General features: G+C 43.1%; 1 protein-coding gene and 1 pseudogene across 1 annotated transcript; both read right to left on the reverse strand.

The window, feature by feature from the left end:
* Window positions 1-25: 25 nt before the first annotated feature.
* On the reverse strand, window positions 26-15,041 carry AUNIP (aurora kinase A and ninein interacting protein). The gene is made up of 3 exons (XM_053576018.1): window positions 14,911-15,041; window positions 4,638-4,776; window positions 26-1,161 (listed from the first exon to the last, which is right to left on the reverse strand). Exons 1-3 carry the CDS (start codon window positions 14,986-14,988, stop codon window positions 311-313), a joined length of 1,068 nt encoding a protein of 355 aa, XP_053431993.1. The 5' UTR covers window positions 14,989-15,041; the 3' UTR covers window positions 26-310.
* Window positions 3,362-3,528, reverse strand: LOC128575431 (40S ribosomal protein S27-like; annotated as a pseudogene).
* Window positions 15,042-19,388: the final 4,347 nt, after the last annotated feature.

Genomic DNA, 19,388 nt, shown 5'->3' on the forward strand with positions numbered 1-19,388 from the left:
CAGGAATTTGCTGTTCATCTTTTTTTTTTATTGTTGGGGATTCATTGAGGGTACAATAAGCCAGGTTACACTAATTGCAATTGTTAGGGCTATTCACTTTCTTAAGTGAAAGCTATAATGCCAATCACACTGTCATAACAATGCCACTGCCTGCTTTATTTACACAAAGAAAATGCTCAATAATGACAACAGTTTCACAGCTTTGTCCCATCCTCCTTCCCACCTAAACAAACCTCCCCGCCCCCAATTATAAGGTAATTCCCTACATAATCTGCCATTTCAAGGTACTTTTAGAAACCCTCAGAAACATTTAGAATCTGTGTCTGATAACTTGATTACCTTCAGAGTCCTGGGTAAAGAGTAAATCAGGCTGCAGATTTGACTGTGTTGGCCCATCCTGGTACTGAGCCCGAGGGCTGGTAGGAAACTGCCCTAAGCCCTGATTACGGTTATTGGTCAAGTCTTGGAAAGGAGCTCTAGTGTTATGGGCAATGACTCGCTGGCCCTGAGAATCTTCTGTGAAAAGCTGACTCCACGAGTCCTTGTCCTTTTTGCCATCCCTGGAGAACAGAGAAACAGGACAAGGGCTTTGTTTTGCTGATTCCGTGTTTTCTCCACTCCAGGCTTCCCTGTACGTTTTAAGGAGGACAGGGGCCTGCCTGTTTTCTTTGGCAGACACCTTCTTTTTCAATTTAGTTTTATCTGAGAGCTGACAGCATTTGTCCCAAGATGGTTTGATGTGTTTCTGCAGGCCCTGATTATTATTCTTAGATCCATGAAGCCATTCACTTTTCATGGCAGAATCTCTTTCTCCCTCCTTTTGGTCTGACAAACAAGAACTTTCCAAGTCCTGGGTGAAAGAAAAAGCCAGTGAGGCATTACTTTCTCCAGCACAGTTTAGGGTGTCAGGCTGGTGCAAAGATAGCACAGACAAAAATGGGGTTCCCATTCTGTGGTGGCCAGAAGTCTGGAGAAACTGTGGAGAAAGTCCAGCTTCCTGGATGTCTGCAGGGGTTGACGTGGCTAAAGGGGATGCCACACAACCATCCTCTAAGCCTTGGATCAGATGGTCTAGGTGGGCTGCATCTTTCTTAGATGAGTTGTTGATCTGACTTTCTGTATGAGATGGTACACTCCTCTGGTCACCACCATTTGTCTTTCCTAGTAAAACAGGAATGAACAAATATTATTCGGTGGGAAAATTCTGACCTGGGCAGGATTTAGTTGTTTTTTTCTGAAATCAATACCAAGTACTATTACAACCTAGTAACGGAATCTTCACATAACTATGTAGCTAATCCTCCTGCTTTCAATCTCGCTATTCCTTCCTGAATGATCTTTCTAAAACATAGATCTTATATTCCCCTACTCAAATACATGCTTCCCATGATCTATCTGATAAAATCAAACAAGACATACAAGACCATAGTCTACTTCTCCAGCTGAGTTTTTAATAGTGGGGTTTCATATGGGGCACATCAGTTTTGCTTTTTATTTTTTATTTAAATGTTATTTCTACTAAATATTAATAGTTCCCCTGACCAAATAAATACTCCCAGATATTACCGTTAAAAAATCATACTCATTCTATAAAGTCTCAAAAAAATCACAATAACTAATACTGAGAAACTTTTCTGGTGACAGTGTGAAGAATGTAGGTTCCCCACTCCCAACATTTCATGGGAAAGGGAGAAGACTCAGGATGCTAAGTCCAACCAGTATAAAGGACAATAACAAAACAACAACTAGGGTATAGCCTGTCCATTTTATCAGCCATGGAGTAGGTCCTGTTCTGCCTTAAGATGAATGGCATGGTATTCCCAGCTTTCCCCAAATTACACCACAATCTAATTACAAGTAAAACAGAATAAATCATTTCCTCTTTCCCTCTCCAATAAGCATTATACTGCAGAAACTGTGTGTTTTGTGAAAATTATCAACTTTGCCTAAGAATTCAATACAGACTATAAAATATACCAGAATTTGTAAGTAGAAATAGTGTTTTTTGAGAAAAATTAGTCCTTATTACATAAAGTAAAAGGATATTTAAGTTTTTATTTGGAGGAGGGACAATGCATTTTGAAGGTTTATGTGAAGCACTCCTTCCAGTACTCTCCAACTGACAAGAACTGGCTCTGGAAGGCCCAGCCTGCTGAGAAGCATCTGCTCCCCTGAACAAGGACATGCAAGCAAAGAAACTGCTAAAGGATGAGACATAAGCCAACTTTATTACAACCATTCTAAGCAAAAAGCATCTTTGAACCTTTGATTAATTTGAGAAGCTTCATAAAGAAATAATAATTAACAATTAACCTTGGCCCAGAGCCTGTAGCTCAGTGGATAAGGGCACCGGCCACATGCACCAGAGCTAGCAGGTTCAAATCCAGCCCGGTCCTGCCAAACAATGACAACTGCAACCAAAAAATAGCTGGGCATTGTGGCAGGCACCTGTAGTCCCAGATACTTGGGCGGCTGAGGCAAGAGAATCACTTAAACCCAAGAGTTGGAGGTTGCTATGAGCTGTGACGCCACAGCACTCTACCGAGGGCGATAAAGTGAGTCTCTACAAAAACAAACAAAAAAAAACCTTACACAAATTACAAATCGTGGCCAACCCAAGACATATACCTAATGGCAGGTCAATTCCCAGGTTTTTTTTTTTTTTTTTTTTTTTTGAGACAGAGCCTCAAGCTGTTGCCCTGGTAGAGTACTGCAACGTCACAGCTCACAGCAATCTCCAACTTCTGGGCTTAAGTGATTCTCTTGCCTCAGCCTCACAAGTAGCTGGGACTACAGGCACCTGCCACAACACCAGACTATTTTTTGGTTGTAGTTGTCATTGTTTGGCAGGCCCGGGCAGGATTCGAACCTGCCAGCTCTGGTGTATGTGGCTGGTTCCTTAGCCACTTGAGCTACAGGTGCTGAGCCAAGTAAATTTTCTTATTACCCTGTGAGTAAATATAAATATTTATTATTAAGCTGAGCAAAATGGAACCAGAAAAGTATGTTTGTAAGTTTGTATATACTACTCCCCCACCTTTTTTTTTTGAGACAGCCTCAAGCTGTTGCCCTGGGTAGAGTACGGTGGCATCACAGCAACCTTCAATGCCTGGGCTCAAGTGATTCTCCTGCCTCCACCTCCCAAGTAGCTGGGACTACAAGCGCCAGCCACAACACCTGGCTATTTTTTGGTTGCAGCCGTCGTTGTTTGGCAGGCCCAGGTTGGATTTGAACCCACCAGCTCAGATGTATGTGGCTGGCGCCTTAGCCACTTGAGCCAAAGGCACCAAGCCACTGCCCTTTTTTAAAATCCAAAATGTGTTTATTGGAATGGTTTCCTATTCATTTAAGCAGGGTGCTTTCAGTGCTGCTTCCTTCTGAAGGAAGGTCCTTCTTAAGCTTTGCTTTTCCTCCTGTAAGCTGGCAGAGGACACCAGAGCAACCAACGCACAAAACTATTATTCATGCATGGCTAAACACTGGTGGTTTCACACATCCTGGGCATTTCACATCCCAGAAGAACCATAAGGCAGTTATTTATTTATTTATTTTTTTGAGACAGTCTCACCATGTTGTCCTCGGTAGAGTGCCGTGGTGTCACAGCTCATAGCAACCTCAAACTCTTGGGCTTAAGCGATTCTCTTGCCTCAGCCTCCCAAGTAGCTGCGACTACAGGTGCCCACCACAACACCCAGCTATTTTTTTATTGCAGTTGTCATTGTTTAGCAGGCCCTGGCTAGGTTCTAACCCACCCGCCTCAGTGTTTGTGGCTGGCGCCCTAACCACTGTGCTATGGGCACCAAGCCCAAGCAGTTCTTATGCTTCCTCATCTCTTCTGGACAGAGATGAAGGAGATCCTTTGCAAAAGGCATCTTCTTGTGTGAAGGCCCTCACCACCCGAAAACTATATATTGCTTTTCAAAAGGCAATCTTGGGGTGGCGCCTGCCACATACACCAGAGCTGGCGGGTTCGAATCTGGCCCCAGGCCAGCCAAACAATGACAACTACAACCAAAAAAAAAAAAAAAAATAGCCGGGCATTGTGACCTGTAGTCCCAGCTACTCGGGAGGCTGAGGCAAGAGAATCGCTTAAGCCCAGGAGTTGGAGGTTGCTGTGAGCTGTGACTCCACCGCACTCTAGGGCGATAGCTTGAGGCTCTGTCTCAAAAAAAAAAAAAAAAAGGCAATCTTGGGTTTTTTTTAACCTTTTCCAATAGGTCTGTTAAGTTTAACACAATGCACTAGTCTGGCCATTTCTTTTTTTTTTTTTTTTTTTTTTTTTTTTTTTTGTAGAGACAGAGTCTCACTGTACCGCCCTCAGGTAGAGTGCCGTGGCATCACACAGCTCACAGCAACCTCTAACTCTTGGGCTTACGCGATTCTCTTGCCTCAGCCTCCCGAGTAGCTGGGACTACAGGCGCCCGCCACAACGCCCGGCTATTTTTTTGTTGTTGTTGTTGCAGTTTGGCCGGGGCCGGGTTTGAACCCGCCACCCTCGGCATATGGGGCCGGCGCCCTACTCACTGAGCCACAGGCGCCGCCCGGCCATTTCTTATAAATGTTCCAATATGGAAAAATAAACACACACTTGTTTTGCTCCCCAGATAATGAAGTACTTCCCAGACAGGTCACCATACCTGGTTGCAGGGTAAAGAAGGAAGCAATGCTTCTCTGTTTGACGCCTGTAGGTGGAGTTCTTCTTTGAGTAAAAGAAATATTCGTTCTTTCTCCAGGAAAGAGTGTTAGCATTTTGGTGCCTGGTTTGATTAAATGTGTCTGAAAAGGGGGGAATAAAAGAATATTAGACCTACTGATATGAAAAGAGCTGTCAGATAGGTGATACTTTATAAACACCAGTGACCCTCTTGGAACCACACTGGACCAGTTGGATTCCACTTATATCTTATTATTCAGGTACTTTGTGCTGGACATCATCTTTCATTTCCTGCCATCCTGGTGATTTTTTTATTTTAATTTTTAAGTAATCACACATTCCTACTTTAGCCTAGTCTTTCTGTTTTCCATAGAAATTAGAAAGACTGACTAAACAAGCAAAATTTGTTAAAGGGATTCCAGAGATAATGTGCTTTCCTTTATATTTAAGGTTGATTAATATTCTATGTCAGCACCAGTTGATCCATTTTCGGTAGTTTTCAAGTAAGTCACATAGCAGATAAGGGCATGGCTCCAGAACCACACAGCTGGGGTTCAAATCAATTCCAATTCTGCTACTATTAGTTATACGACCGGCAAGTTGCTTAATCTGTTTCATTCTCATGTGTGAAACTGGGGCAATAATAGTACCTCTCCCATATGGCAGTTATGAAAATTTAGTGATTAATTCACATACAAGGCTTACATAGTTCCTGACACACAGGAAGGATTCAGTAACAGCTGACTAGTATTAAGTGGAGGGGTAATGGGAACAGCACCAGTCTCACTACACTTTCATCTCAGGCTGTTTTTTACTTAACAGTGTGGTACTGGAAGACAGGCAAGAGAGATTGAGGAACTTGAGTTTTGTTAACTGTCTACAAATACAGCTTTATCCAATCCAGCCTGGGCCTGCCAAACAACAATGACAACTGCAACCAAAAAATAGCCAGGTGTTGTGGCGGGCACCTGTAGTCCCAGCTACTTGGGAGACTGAGGCAAGAGAATCGCTTAAGCCCAGGAGTTGGAGGTTGCTGTAAGCTGTGATGCCATGACACTCTACCCAGGGCGACAGCTTGAGGCTCTGTCTCAAAAAAAAAAAGCTTAAAAACTTTGAAAGTATCAAGCTGATTACTGTAACTTCCTGCAAAACAAATTTCAGTATTCTTTGAAAACAACATCCAGACACAACAATAGCACAGATGTTGAATGTGCAGTAAAAAAAAAAACTATTAGATATGTGAAGATACAGGAAAATATCTATGATTGAGGTGTGTGTCTGTGTAGGGAGATGTGTTAACAGAAACTGACCAAGAAATGTTATGGGAGAATTAGCAGACAAGTTAATAATTAACTTAAAATAGTTACTATAGGCCAAGTGAGGTGGCTCACGCCTGTAATCCTAGCATTCTGGGAGGCTGAGGCAGGAGGATTGCTTGAGCTCAGGAGTTTGAACCCAGCCTGCACAAGAGTGAGACGCCTGTCTTTCCTAAAAATAGGAAAATTAGCTGGGCCTGTGGCAGGTGCATCCCAGCTACGTGGGAGGCTAAAGCAGGAGAATTGCTTGAACCCAGGAGTTTGAGATTGCTATGAGTTAGGCTAACGCCACAGCACTCTAGCCTAGGCAACACAGTGAGACTCTATCTCAAAAAAAAGGTTACTATAAATACACACAAGGATTTAAAGGAAAATATGAATATAATAGGAGAAAAACAGACGATAAGAAATTTACTAGTCTTAATAACAGATCAGAGGCTACAGAAAAAAATATCAGTGAACTGAAAGATACAGCAAAAGAAACTATACAAAATGAAACCAAAAAATAAATAAATAAATAAAAGGGGCAGTGCCTGTGGCTCAAAGGGGGAGAGCACCGGAGGTGGTGGGCTCAAACCCAGCCCTGGCCAAAAACTGCAAAAAGAAAAAGAATAAACAAAGTCTTAATAATCTATAGGATATAAAGCATACATATTATTATAGTCTCAAAAAAAACAAGGTAGAAGGGAAAGAAAATCTATTTGAAGAATTAATGGCCAACGCCTTTTCCAAGTTTAATGAAGAGTACAAACCGTACTAGATTCTTTTATAATGATAGCCAACACAAAATCTCCCATTTCACATATTCTTCTCATGCAACCATGACGCTCTTTCCATCAGGTGGCAAAATCTGTATTCTTTTACCTTGAACTTAAAAAGAACTTTGTGATTACTTTGACCAATAAAATATAAAGAAGTAGGGCGGCACCTGTGGTTCAACGGAGTAGGGCGCTAGACCCATATGCCAGAGGTGGCGGGTTCAAACCCAGCCCCGGCCAAAAACTGCAAAAAAAAAAAAAAAAAGGAAAAAACAAAAAAGAAGTAACAAAACACTATATGATTTCCAAAACCAGATCATAAAAATCCCATGTACTTCTTCCTTGCTCTCTTGAGATGCTCACACTTGGACCCTGGACACCGTATTATGAGGAAGACCAAGCTAGCACATGGCTCTTTAAATTTTGTAAGAACCACATCCTAGCTATGTGAAATGATGTGGATTAATAGGTCCACAAATATTTGAGCACCTGTATGCTAGGTACTGAGAATTTAGTTATAAAACAGATTGCTTGGCACCTGTAGCTCAGCAATTACAGCGCCGGCCACATACACCGGGGCTGGTGGGTTAGAACCCGGCCCGGGTCTGCTAAACAATGACAACTACAACAAAAAAAATATCTGGGGTTTGTGGCGGGCACCTGTTTTCCCAGCTACTTGGGAGGCTGAGGCAAGAGAATCACTTAAGCCCAGGAGTTTGAGGTTGCTGTGAGCTGTGACACTATGGCACTCTGAGGGCAACATAGTAAAACTGTCTCAAAAAAACAAGATTGCTCAGGAAAGTTTACAGTTTAGAGAGGAAATACATTAATAATTACACAAATTACCATAAGTAAGGCCAGGCGTGGTGGTTCATACCTGTAATCCTAGCACTCTAGGAGGCTGAGGCAGAAGGAATGCTTCTGGTTAAGAGCAAAATCAGCCGGAACAAGAATGAAACCCTGTCTCTATAAAAAATAAACAACTTAGCCAGGCATGGTAGTGCATACCTATAGTCCCAGCTATGTGGGAGGCTGAGTTAGGAGGATCACTTGAGTCTAGGAATTTGAGGATGCAGTGAGCTATGATGCTGCCACTGCACTCTAACCAGGGGGACAGAGTGAGACTGTCTCAAAAAATAAACTAATTAATTACAAAAGTATGCTAAGTACTATAAAGAAGCTTTACGGAAAGCTACTGATTATCAGACCTCAATTAGCAAAACATCTGGGAATAAAGCTTTTACCAAGTTGACCGAGTTAGCGGAAAGATGTTCCTACCTTAGTTCAGAGTGACATCAGAAATGACAATGTGCCAGTTACAGCTTTCTTAGAAAACCAGTGGCTTCAAGGATCTTTTTATCTCAGTGGAATGTTAAGACTGAGTGAAGACAGATCATCTGAACTGAGAAGGACCCAGATACAAAGTCCTTCAGCTGATTATCCCTACCTCAAAACAAAGGCAGCATCTGTGTGTATTTTATACAGTATAGGCATATCTTGTTTTATTGAGCTTCACAGATACTGCTTTTGGGGTGTGCGTGTTTTAGTTTGTTTCTCTTTTTGCAAATTGAAGGTTTGTGGCCACCCTGCATTGAGAGCAAGTTTCTCAGTACCATTTTGGTAATTCTCATAATATTTCAAACTTTATTATTTAATAATTATTATATCTGTTGTGGTAATCTGTGATCAGTGATCTTTGATGTTTCTATTGTGATTGTTTTGGAGTGCCATGAACCACATGCCTATATGATGGTAAAGTTAATAAATGTGTGTGTTCTGACTGTTCCACTGATTAGCTGTTTCCCAGTCTCCCTCTCCTTGGGCTTTTCTATTTCCTGGGGACACAACAATGAGTTAGGCCAGTTAATAACCCTACAATGGCCTCTAAGTGTTCAAGTAAAAGGAAGAGTCACAGGTCTCTCACTTTTAAATCAAAAGCTAGAAATGATTAAGCTTAGTGAGAAAGGCAAGTCAAAAGCTGAGAGTCCGAAGCTGGGTTTCTGACACCAAAATAGTTAGCAAAGGTGTGAATGCAAAGAAAAAGTTCTTAAAGGAAATTAAAAAGCGATACTCTAATGAACACACAAGTGGTAAGAAAGTAACTGATATGGAGGTTTGAGTGGTCTGGATAGTTCAAACCAGTCACATCCCCCTTAGCCAAAACCTAATTCAAAGCAAGGCTCTGACACATTTCAATTCTGTGAAGGCTGAGAAGGGTAAGGATGCCGCAGAAAAAAAGTTTGAAACTAGGAGAGGCTGGCCCATGAAGTTTAGGGAAAGATGTCTCTATAACATAAAAGCAAAAGCTGAGGTTTGGTGCCCGTAGCACAGTGGTTACAGTGCCAGACACATACACCGAAGTTGGCGGGTTCGAACCCAGTTCAGGCCTGCCAACCAACAATGACAACTGCAACAAAAATAGCCAGGCGTTATGGCAGGCACCTGTAGTCCCAGATACTTGGAAGGCTGAGCAAGAGAATCACTTGAGCCCAAGAGTTTGTGGTTGCTGTGAGCTGGGATGCCATAGAACTCTACCGAGGGTGACATAGGAAACTCTGTCTCAAAGAAAAAAAAAAGCAAACGGTGAAGCAGCAAATGCTGCTATAGAAGCTATGGCAACTTATCTAGATCTAGTTAATTGATGAAGGTGAACAACAGATTTTCAGTGTAGATGAAATAGCCTTATATATAAAAGAAGATGCTATTTAGGTAGGACTTTTATAGCTAGAGAGAAGTCAATGCCTGGCTTCAAAAGACAGGCTGAATTTTTTATTAGGGGCTAATGTAGCTGGTGACTTTAAGTTGAAGCCAATGCTCGTTTACCATTCCAAAAATCCTATAGTTCTTAAGAATTATGCTAAATCTACTTTGCCTATACACTATGAATGTAACAGAGCCTGGACAACAGCATATCTTTTTACATATCTGTTTTCAGTATGGTTAACTGAAAATTTTAAGCCCTCTCAAGACCTACTGCTTAGAAAGATTCCTTTCAAAATAGTACTGCTGGGGGGCGCCTGTGACTCAGTGAGTAGGGCACCGGCCCCATATACCAAGGGTGGCGGGTTCAAACCCGGCCCCAGCCAAACTGCAACAAAAAAAACAGACGGGTGTTGTGGTGGGTGCCTGTAGTCCCAGCTACTAGAGAGGCTGAGGCAAGAGAATCATCTAAGTCCAAGAGCTGGAAGCCATGGCACTCTACCGAGGGTAACAAAGTGAGACTCTGTCTCTAAGAAAAAAATAAAAATAGTACTGCTTACTGACAATCAACAATTCACCTAGTCACTCAAGAGCTCTGATGGAGATATACAAGATGTTTTTATGCCTGCTAACACAATATCAGTTCTGTAGCCCATGGATCAAGGAGTAATTATGACTCTCAAGTCTTATTGTTTAAGAAATGTATTTCAGGGAGGCACCTGTAGCTCCATGGGTAGGGCGCTGGCCACATATACCAGGGCTGGTGGGTTCAAACCTGGCCCAGGCCTGCTAAAACAAGGACAACTGCAACAACAACAACAAAAAAATAGCTGGGCATTGTAGCAGGTGCTTATAGTCCCAGCTAACTGAGACTGAGGCAAGGGAATCACTTGAGCCAAAGAGTTTGAGGTTGCTGTGATCTATGACACCACAGCACCCTACCAAGGGCAAAAATGTAAGACTCTGTCTAAAAAAAAAAAAAAAAGGAAAAGAAAAAAAGGAATTGTGTACAAATTGAAATGTCTGTACTGATGCTCAACACAACCAATAAAATCTCAATTACAAAAGGAAATAAAAAAAAAAGGCTGTCAGGATTCTCATCATTGCATACCTCCAACAACCTAAGTCATCTCTGTTGAATTAGTAACAAAGAATTAATTCAAAACTTACTTCAAGCCCCACTCACCCACCCACCCCCGGCTCAGGGACTCAAACATGCAGAGGATTATTTCTATCTGATACTCTAGAATAGAAATAAGTAACAGAAACACTTAGCACACAGCCTGAAAGGAGGCTCTAGAAGATGGTTTTGGAGGGGGCCAGCAAGGTGGCTCACGCCTGTAATCCCAGCTCTCTGGAAAGCTGAGGCAGGTGGTTTGCTTGAGTTCGCGAGTTCAACACCAGCCTGAGGAAAAGCGAGACCCCTGTCTCTACTAAAAGTAGAAAAACTGAGGCAAGAGGATCACTGAGCCTGAGTCTGAGGTTGCTGTGAGCTATGACACCATAGCACTCAACCCACCATGACAGCTTGAGATTCTGTCTCAAAAAAAAAAAAAATCTTACTTCAGGCATAAGGTGGCTCACCCCTGTAATCCTAGCACTCTTGGGAGGATTGCTTGAGCTCAGGAGTTCGAGACCAGCCTGAGCAAGAGCAAGACAGCTGTCTCTACTAAAAATAAAAAAAAATTGGCCAGGTGTTATAGAGTATGCCTCTAGTCCCGGATACTTGGGAGGCTGAGGCAGGAGGGTCATCTAAACCCAGGAGTTTGAGGCTCCTCTGAGCTAAGCTGATGCCAGGGCACTCTATGCTGGGCAACAGAGTAAGACTGTCTCTCCCTTTCCTCCTCAAAAACACCCACAAAAAAACTCAGTTCCAATCTATTCAAAATTAATAATTATATTTTTCTGTCAGAAGCACTGGTCCAAATGCTGTCATGGTTGTGCTGTACTTCAACTTTTTAAGAGGTAGTCAGTTAAATGATTCTCAATTAGGATTCCCTCTGGAATTAACGACAACAGTCTAGTTAATCACTAAATAACTTAACATCCATCTTGCTCAGGACTCGTGTATTAGATTTTTCCAAGTCACTATTGGTTGCTAAATGGTCTCCTGTAACTAGAAATCCTAGGAGAGACCAGAACGGTTTTATAGCTGCATGCCTACATTCGTAGCTTGTTACTTCAACCTGTAATGTCTTTCTCCTTTTCCTTTACCTGTCTATCTACTTGTCCTCCAAGATTCAGCTCAGATATCATATCCTCCAAAAACATCTTTTTTTGTTTTGTTTTTTAGACAGAGTTTCGCTTTGTTGCCCTTGGTAGAGTGCCATGGCCTCATAGCTCACAGCAACCTCAAACTCTGGGGCTCAAGATATTCTCTTGCCTCACTTTTTCATTTTTAGTAGAGACAGGATCTCACTTTTGCTCAGGCTGGTCTCAAACTTGTAAGCTGAAGCGATCCACCTGCCTTGGCCTCCCACAGCGCTAGGATTACAGGCATGAGCCACCATGCTGGCCATCTCCAAAAACATCTTGCTAGAGCCTCCTTCCAGACGGTGTGCTAAGTGTTTCTGTTACTTATTTCTATTCTAGAGTATCACATAGAAATAATCCTCTGCATGTTTGTCACACTCAATTTTTCAAGGCTAGGATTTGGTATCTCCAGGAAAATTCATAGTCCTTGATACCTAGTAGGTTCACCACTTATTTTTTTGTACTATGGTATTCCATTTTGTTTAGATAATGCACACCCAACTGTGCTCAAAACCTCCTTGGAACTAGATATCCTTATTCATGGAGGAGACATTTTTACCATTCAGTTGACAAATATTTATTCATCTGTACCCCACACCAATTACTGTAAAAGGTTATGAAGACTCTAACAAATTAGGAGATATCATCCCTGCCCTCTGTGTTCACAGCATATAGGAGCTAGGAGCCAAACTTTTGTGCACAGTGCAGGCAGAATCGTTACCATAAAGGCTAGTACTACAAATTTAATGCAATCCCCATTAAAATATCAACAGCATACTTAGACGAACTGAGAAAAATAATTCTTCATTTTGTATGGAACCAGAAAAAAAAAAACAAAAACGTATAGCCAAGGCACCCCTTAGTAATAAAAACAAAGCATGGAGGCCATCACTCTACCAGACTTCAGGTTATATTGTAAGTCCACAGTGATCAAAACAGCATGGTATTAGCATAAAAATAGATACAGACATATGGAACAGAAAACCAAGAGATGAAACCATCTTACAATTCTTTATCACCATGTGATCTTCGACAAACCAAAGCATACACTGGGAAAAGAATCCCTATTCAATAAATGGTGCTGAGAAAACTGGATAACCACATGCAAAAGACTGAAATTAGACCTGCACCTTTCACCACTTTATAAAAATTGACTCAAGATGGATAAAAGATTTAAATCTAAGGCACGAAACAATAAAAATTCTAGAAGAAAATGTGGGAAAAACTCATAAGGATGTAGGTCTGAGGAAAGATTTTATAAAGACCTCAGTGGCAATACAACAACAAAAATAAACAAATGGGACTTAAATAAGCTGAAAAGCTCCAGCACAGCTAAGGATGCAATAATTAAAGCAAATAAACAACCTCCAGAATGGGAAAAAAAATTTGCATGTTTACAAATCTGACAAAGAGTTAATAACTAGAATCTACAGAAAACTCAAATTAATCAACAAAAAAACAGCAAACATTCCCATCTATTATGGGGGGCAGAGACATGAACAGAACCTTCTCTGAAAAAGACAGGCAAATGGGTAACACATGAAAAAATGCTCATTATCCCTAATCATCAGAGAAATGCAAATCAAAACCACCCTGAGATATCACCTAACCCCAGTGAGAATGGCCCACATCACAAAGGCCCAAAGCATGAAAGAGGTACTTGGTAAATGTAGAATGTAAATGTTTTGGCACAGTAACTGAGATAATGCCAGGAAGGCTATGTTAACCATTGTGATGAAAATGTGTCAAATGGTCTATGAAGCGAGTGTATGATGCCCCATGATCATATCAATGTATACAGTTATGATTTAGTAAAAAAAAAAAAAGAAAAAAGGCCCAAAGCTGCAGATGCTGGTGTGGATGTGGAGACACGGGAACACTTTTACACTGTTGGTGGAACTGCAAACTAATACAGCTTCTTTGGAAAGAAGTATAGGAGACTCCTCAAAGAACTCAAAATAGACCTTACATTTGATACCACAATCCCATTACTTGGCTTCTACCCAAGTGAAGAAATTGAACACAAACTGAAAAATTCTAAAAGTCATGAGTCCAAACGCTCCTTTTCCACATTTTTGTACTGAAACTTGCGGAGGGGATGTAACTTGAGTAATGTCACCACATAGATTAGTGTTAGAGCCAGAGTATATCCCAGTTCTCTTTGGTGCTAAGGATATTTTTACTTTTAAACGCTGCTTATACATCATATTTGCCAGCTTGCTTTTTCTAAGTAAAATGAGGTTTGAAAAAAAAGTACTTTCTTCGAGTATGGAAATATAAACATCTTAAAACTTTCTAAAATGCTCCTTCAGGCTGGGCGCAATTGCTCACTCCCCTAATCCTAGCATTCTGAGAGATCCCTTGAGCTCAGGAGTTGAAACCAGCCTAAGCAAGAGCGGGACCCGTCTCTGCTACAAGTAGAAAAAAATCAGCCAAGCTTTGTGGCGGGTGCTTCTAATTTTTATTTTTATTTATTTATTTATTTTAGAGACAGAGTCTCACTTTGTTGCCCTCGGTAGAGTGCTGTGGCGTCACAGCTCCCATAACCTCCAGCTCTTGGGCTTAGGCGATTCTCTTGCCTCAGCCTCCCGAATAGCTGGGACCACAACGCCCAGCTACTTTTTTTTTTTTTTTTTTTGCTGCAGTTTGGCCGGGACCGGGTTTGAACCCGCCACCCTAGGTATATGGGACTGGCACCCGCCAGTCCCAGCTACTCGGGAGGCTAAGGCAGGAGGATCGCTTGAGCCTGGAGTTTGAGGTTGCTGTGAGCTGACACCACGTCACAGGACACTCTACCCAGGGAGACGGAGACTCAGTCTCAAAAAAGAAAAGAAAAAAAGGGAAAAAAAAACTAGTTCAATAAAGACACGTTGTAGTCTAAACGAAACAGACCCTCGGGGTGAGAACTCAAATTAGCACAGGCTTCTACCTCCCAATAGCTCAGCCATTACTTGAAGCGTCTTGCAGAAGCCCTGCGCTCAAGAGTCTGCGCGATTCAACTCCTCAAACCTTCTACCTTCTCCCCTTGCCTCGAAACTTTGCTGTCCCAGTCCTTTCATATCCCTTCTTCAGACCCCAATCCCTCTCGCCCGCGAATTCCCAAAGCTGTTCCTTCCAGTCTCAAGCTTTCCTTCCATCACCCCCAGCTTTCCTTGCCCCTCCCCCCACAATTCTTACCCCTTCTGGCCCTCACCCTCCCTCAGTACCCTCTCACCCGCCAACGACCCACCTGCATTTTGCGCCTCTTCAGCGCCGCTGCGTCCAGCCACACGCCGCAAGCGTCCTCCTCGGAGCTTCTCGGTTTCATGGCTATGGAAGAGAGCAGGATAGTAGCCCGCCCGGCTCGGGTAGCCTCAGGGAACTGCCACCGCCGCCGAAGTTTGAAACGCGCGCCAACGCTGGGGGCGGGGCTACGCCGCGGATGACGCGAGCTCAGATACCGCCCCCCGGGTAAACTCCGCCCATTTCTTGAAGCCACGCCTCGCGTTGACAACAGCGCGGCTGGCCTCAAGTGTGTGGGGGGGGGAGTCTTTGCCTTCTCTTACGCGTGGATTTTTTCCGAGCCAGTCAAGAGCTAGATTCCGTGCTGTGTGAACAGCTGTCTACGTCGTCAGGAATGTGCATTTATTTTTGCTGCATTGCAGATTGCTTGCTGTAAATATGTATAGCCCGAGCCCCTTGAGATTTTAGTACCCCGTCATTTTTAGTGACCCAGACGATATAAGTTCTGACTAGGCTCTTCCTTATTTCCACGCACCTGATACCTGCTCGCCTCCCGCCCAATATTGTTTGTTGTCGCATTAACTGTTGGTGTGCTGGGTTTTTGTCAAGCAGTAGGTGTGAACCTAACCAACTCCCCTCAACCGAAAAGGACTCTTCTTGGCCAACGGGATACCAGGAAAAAACTTTTTTTTGTCACCCTGGGTTGAGTGCTTGCCGTCATAGCTCACAGCAACCTCAAACTCTTGAGCTCAAGAGATCCTCTTGCCACCAGCCTCTGAAGTAGCTGGGACTATAGGCGCCCACCACAACACCTGGCTATTTTTTTTTTCTTTTTAGAGACGGAGGCGGGGGTGTCTCGCTCTTGCTCAGGCTGGTCTCGAACTCGTTAGCTCAAGCAAGCCACCCGCCTCGGCCTCCCAGAGTGCTAGGGTTACAGGAGTGAGCCACCGTGCCCAGCCCATAAAAACCTTACCGAGTTCCCAGCTATGAAAGCATGGGAGGGTATAAAGCAAAATCATCCTTGCGCGGTCTCTCTACATAAATATTCATGTTGCTGTAGCTTGTTAAATAGGTATATTTAGCTACCCCGCTCAGTAAAAAAAAAAAAAAAATCCTATTCCCTTTGTCTCTCCCTTGGAAACCTGTGTTCCTAGCTTGGGGCCAGAGCAGTTTCCTAGCCTGTCAGAATGGCCACTGCAGGTTGAGAACCTTTCAGGAGAAATAAAACTCTCCTTTTTCCGAAGTAGAAACCTTAATTTTTTTTTTTTTTTTTTTTTTTACGTTAACAGAGACAACTCTAAGGTGCCAAGAAAAATTTATGCGTTTGCTTTGGAGAAGAAAGGAATGCCTTTGAGGAAATTCGCTGCTGAAGCTCAGAAGCCTAGTTGCTCAAGGTGTCATCTGAGACTTTATTTTATTTATTTTTTTTTTTTGCAGTTTTTGGCCGGGGCTGGGTTTGAAGGGTTTAAACCTGCACCTCCGGCATATGGGGCCGGCACCCTACTCCTTTGAGCCACAGGCAGCACCCTGCCTGGCTAGTTTTTCTATTTTTAGTAGAGACAGGGTCTTGCCCTTGTTCTGGCTGGTCCCAAACTCTTGAGCTCAAGCAAACCACCTGCCTCGGCCTCCCAGAGTGCTAGGATTACGGGTGTGAGCCACAGTGCCAGGCCTTTGAACCCGCCACCTCTGGCATATGGGGCCGGTGCCCTACTCCTTTGAGCCACAGGCACTGCCCCATCTGAGACTTTAGAAACAGACTTCACCCTAGTAATACAGGGAGGGTGGCGCCCCATCTTGGGCTGCCCCAGCCTGCCAGCGAGGACCTGCCTGGCCTTCTGCTTCGCTGCCCTGGGGGTGTTTGTGAGGCAGGATGTGGGGAGGCCAGGGCTGGAGAACCAAGTGCAGCAAAGAGAGGCAAGTGCAATGGAAGCCTGCAGGTCCCTAGGAAGTTGCACTGCTGCCTGTGCCAACTCCAGAACCACCCTGGGACCTAGAGAGCCCTCCTCCGGCTGCGCTACTGCCCTATGAGCATTTGACAGGCCTAAGAGTGATACAGCGTTCCCCCATTCAAGGCTGAACAGGGACCCCCCATTTCCTAGGCCTGGGCAATTTCATGTAGGTTTCCTAGGTCTGCCAATGGCTCATTCACTCTGCCCCCAACAGAAGGGACTGTATCCATTTGTTAGACTGTATATACCCCTAGAAAGAACCCAAAGTGGGGAGATTTTCCAACTTGGGTGGGTCTTTTCCTCTGCCAGGTGCTCTGGTACTTTTTCTGTATTCTTTTATATATAATAAGTCCTGTCTTAGCACTGATCTGTAGTCTGTGGGTTCATTGTTCAAATCCCCAAGACCCAGGACCTACCGAAGAAATAAATTCTGGTAACACTAGGACACCTGGAACCCTCTCTTACCCTGCATAAAACCTCCCTTCCTGGGTGGCAACTGTGGCTCAAAGGAGTAGGGTGCCTGCCCCATGTGCCGGAGGTGGTGGGTTCAAACCCAGCCACGGCCAAAAACTGAAAAACAAACAAAAAAACACCTCCCTCATCTCTTCTGGAAGACAGATCTGACAAATCTTGCTCTCCTGTCTTCTCCCTTTGATCAAATGGAATAAAGTTTCCTCTATCTCCAAGCACAGATGTCATAGTATTTGACTTGAGCTGCACATGGGCTACAAAAGCCTGAATTTGAGGTTCTACAAATATAATTACACTGGGATCAGGGCTTTCCTCTTCTTGTCGCTGAATCTTTGCAATCATCCCAAAGTGAAGCAATGGAGCCAAGGATCAAGTCCATGGACTCCAGAGCTGGGGTCCTCACCCTATCAGGGGACCTCAAACTACGGCCTGTGGGCCACATGAGGCGATGTGACTGTATTTGTTCCCGTTTTATTTTTTTACTTCAAAATAAGATATGTGCAGGGTGCATAGCAATTCGTTCATAGTTGTTTTTGTTTTTTTTTAACCATAGTCCGGCCCTCCAAAGGTGTGAGGGACAATGAACTGGCCCCCTGTTTAAAAAGTTTGAGGACCCCTGCAATGGTTACCAAACACTTGAGTTTGTGAATTACTTTAGCAAATAAAAGAGAAAATCTAAATTTAAGTACAAGAGCCAGGCACGGTGGCAACACCTGTAATCGCAGCACCCTGGGAAGCAAGGAGACAGGTGGATCCCTTGAACTCACCAGTTTGAGACCAGCCTGAGCCAGAGCAAGACCTCATCCCTAAAAATAGCTGGGCGTTGTGGCAGGCGCCTGTAGTCCCAGCTACTTGGGAGGCTGAGGCAAGAGAATCGCTTGAGCCCAAGGGTTTGAGGTTGCTGTGAGCTGTGACGCCACAGCACTCTACCAAGGGCAACAAAGTGAGACTGTCTCAAAAAAATAGATAAATAAACAAGTAAAAGAAAGTACAAAATCACATGGAATAGGATTTTTCAAAAGGTTAAGTAAAAATTTGAAACTAAAATGCTGACATTCTGACTCTTGTAGTTCCCCCCATGCACATGGCATTTGGAAATAAACCTTTCCCTTATTAAAAAATAATAATAATAAAATAAATTGCTGACATTCCAACCATCCTTCCGGTCCTAATCACCATCTCCAGAGATGGAATATATGTATATGTATCTGTAATTTCATATATTACATATCAGTACCCTGTTTCCCCGAAAATAAGACCTACTTACAGGAAAGATAAGATGTCCCCTGAAAATAAGACCTAGCGCATCTTTGGGAGCACACCTTAAAATAAGACACTGTCTTATTTTCGGGGAAACAGGGTATATATCAAAATATGTGCCCACACACATATATGAGGGCCCTCAGGATAATTCAGCAGTGAAGAGGTATTTCTTACTTGTTTGGGGTTTTTTTTTGACCCAGCTTTACTCCTGATTTATTTAAAGTCCTGTTTTTTTTTTTTGTTTGTTTTTTTCTTGAGATAGAGTTTCATTTTGTCGCCCTCGGTAGAGTGCTGTGGCATCACAGCTCCCAGCAACCTCCAGCTCTTGGGCTTAGGCGATTCTCCTGCCTCAGCCGCCCAAGGAGCTGGGACTACAGGTGCCTGCCACAAACGCCCGGCTATTTTTTTGTTGCAGTTTGGCCGGGGCTGGGTTTGAACCCGCCACCCTCAGTATATGGGGCCGGTGCCCTACTCACTGAGCCACAGGCGCCACGCTGTTTGGGTTTTTTTTTCCTTATCTTCCTACTTTTCCTTCATATTACATATATTGCTTGCGTACCATAAATAATGAAACGTTATGAAAGTTAACATAAAAAATCCTTCTTGAATGAAGAAAAAAAAATCTGTTAAAATATAAAGTGGGATTATATATATTTTAAATTCATTTTTTAAATTATTGCTAAAATTTATTAAGTAATAAAACTGCCCCCAGTCCCTCACCAAATTTTACCTCTATGTATACAGTGCATAAGGTCCCACCCTACCCCCAGAAAAAGATAAAACAAGAAATGCCCCTCTCAGA

Source organism: Nycticebus coucang, chromosome 22, assembly GCF_027406575.1.
Source record: "Nycticebus coucang isolate mNycCou1 chromosome 22, mNycCou1.pri, whole genome shotgun sequence".
NCBI lineage: Eukaryota > Metazoa > Chordata > Mammalia > Primates > Lorisidae > Nycticebus > Nycticebus coucang.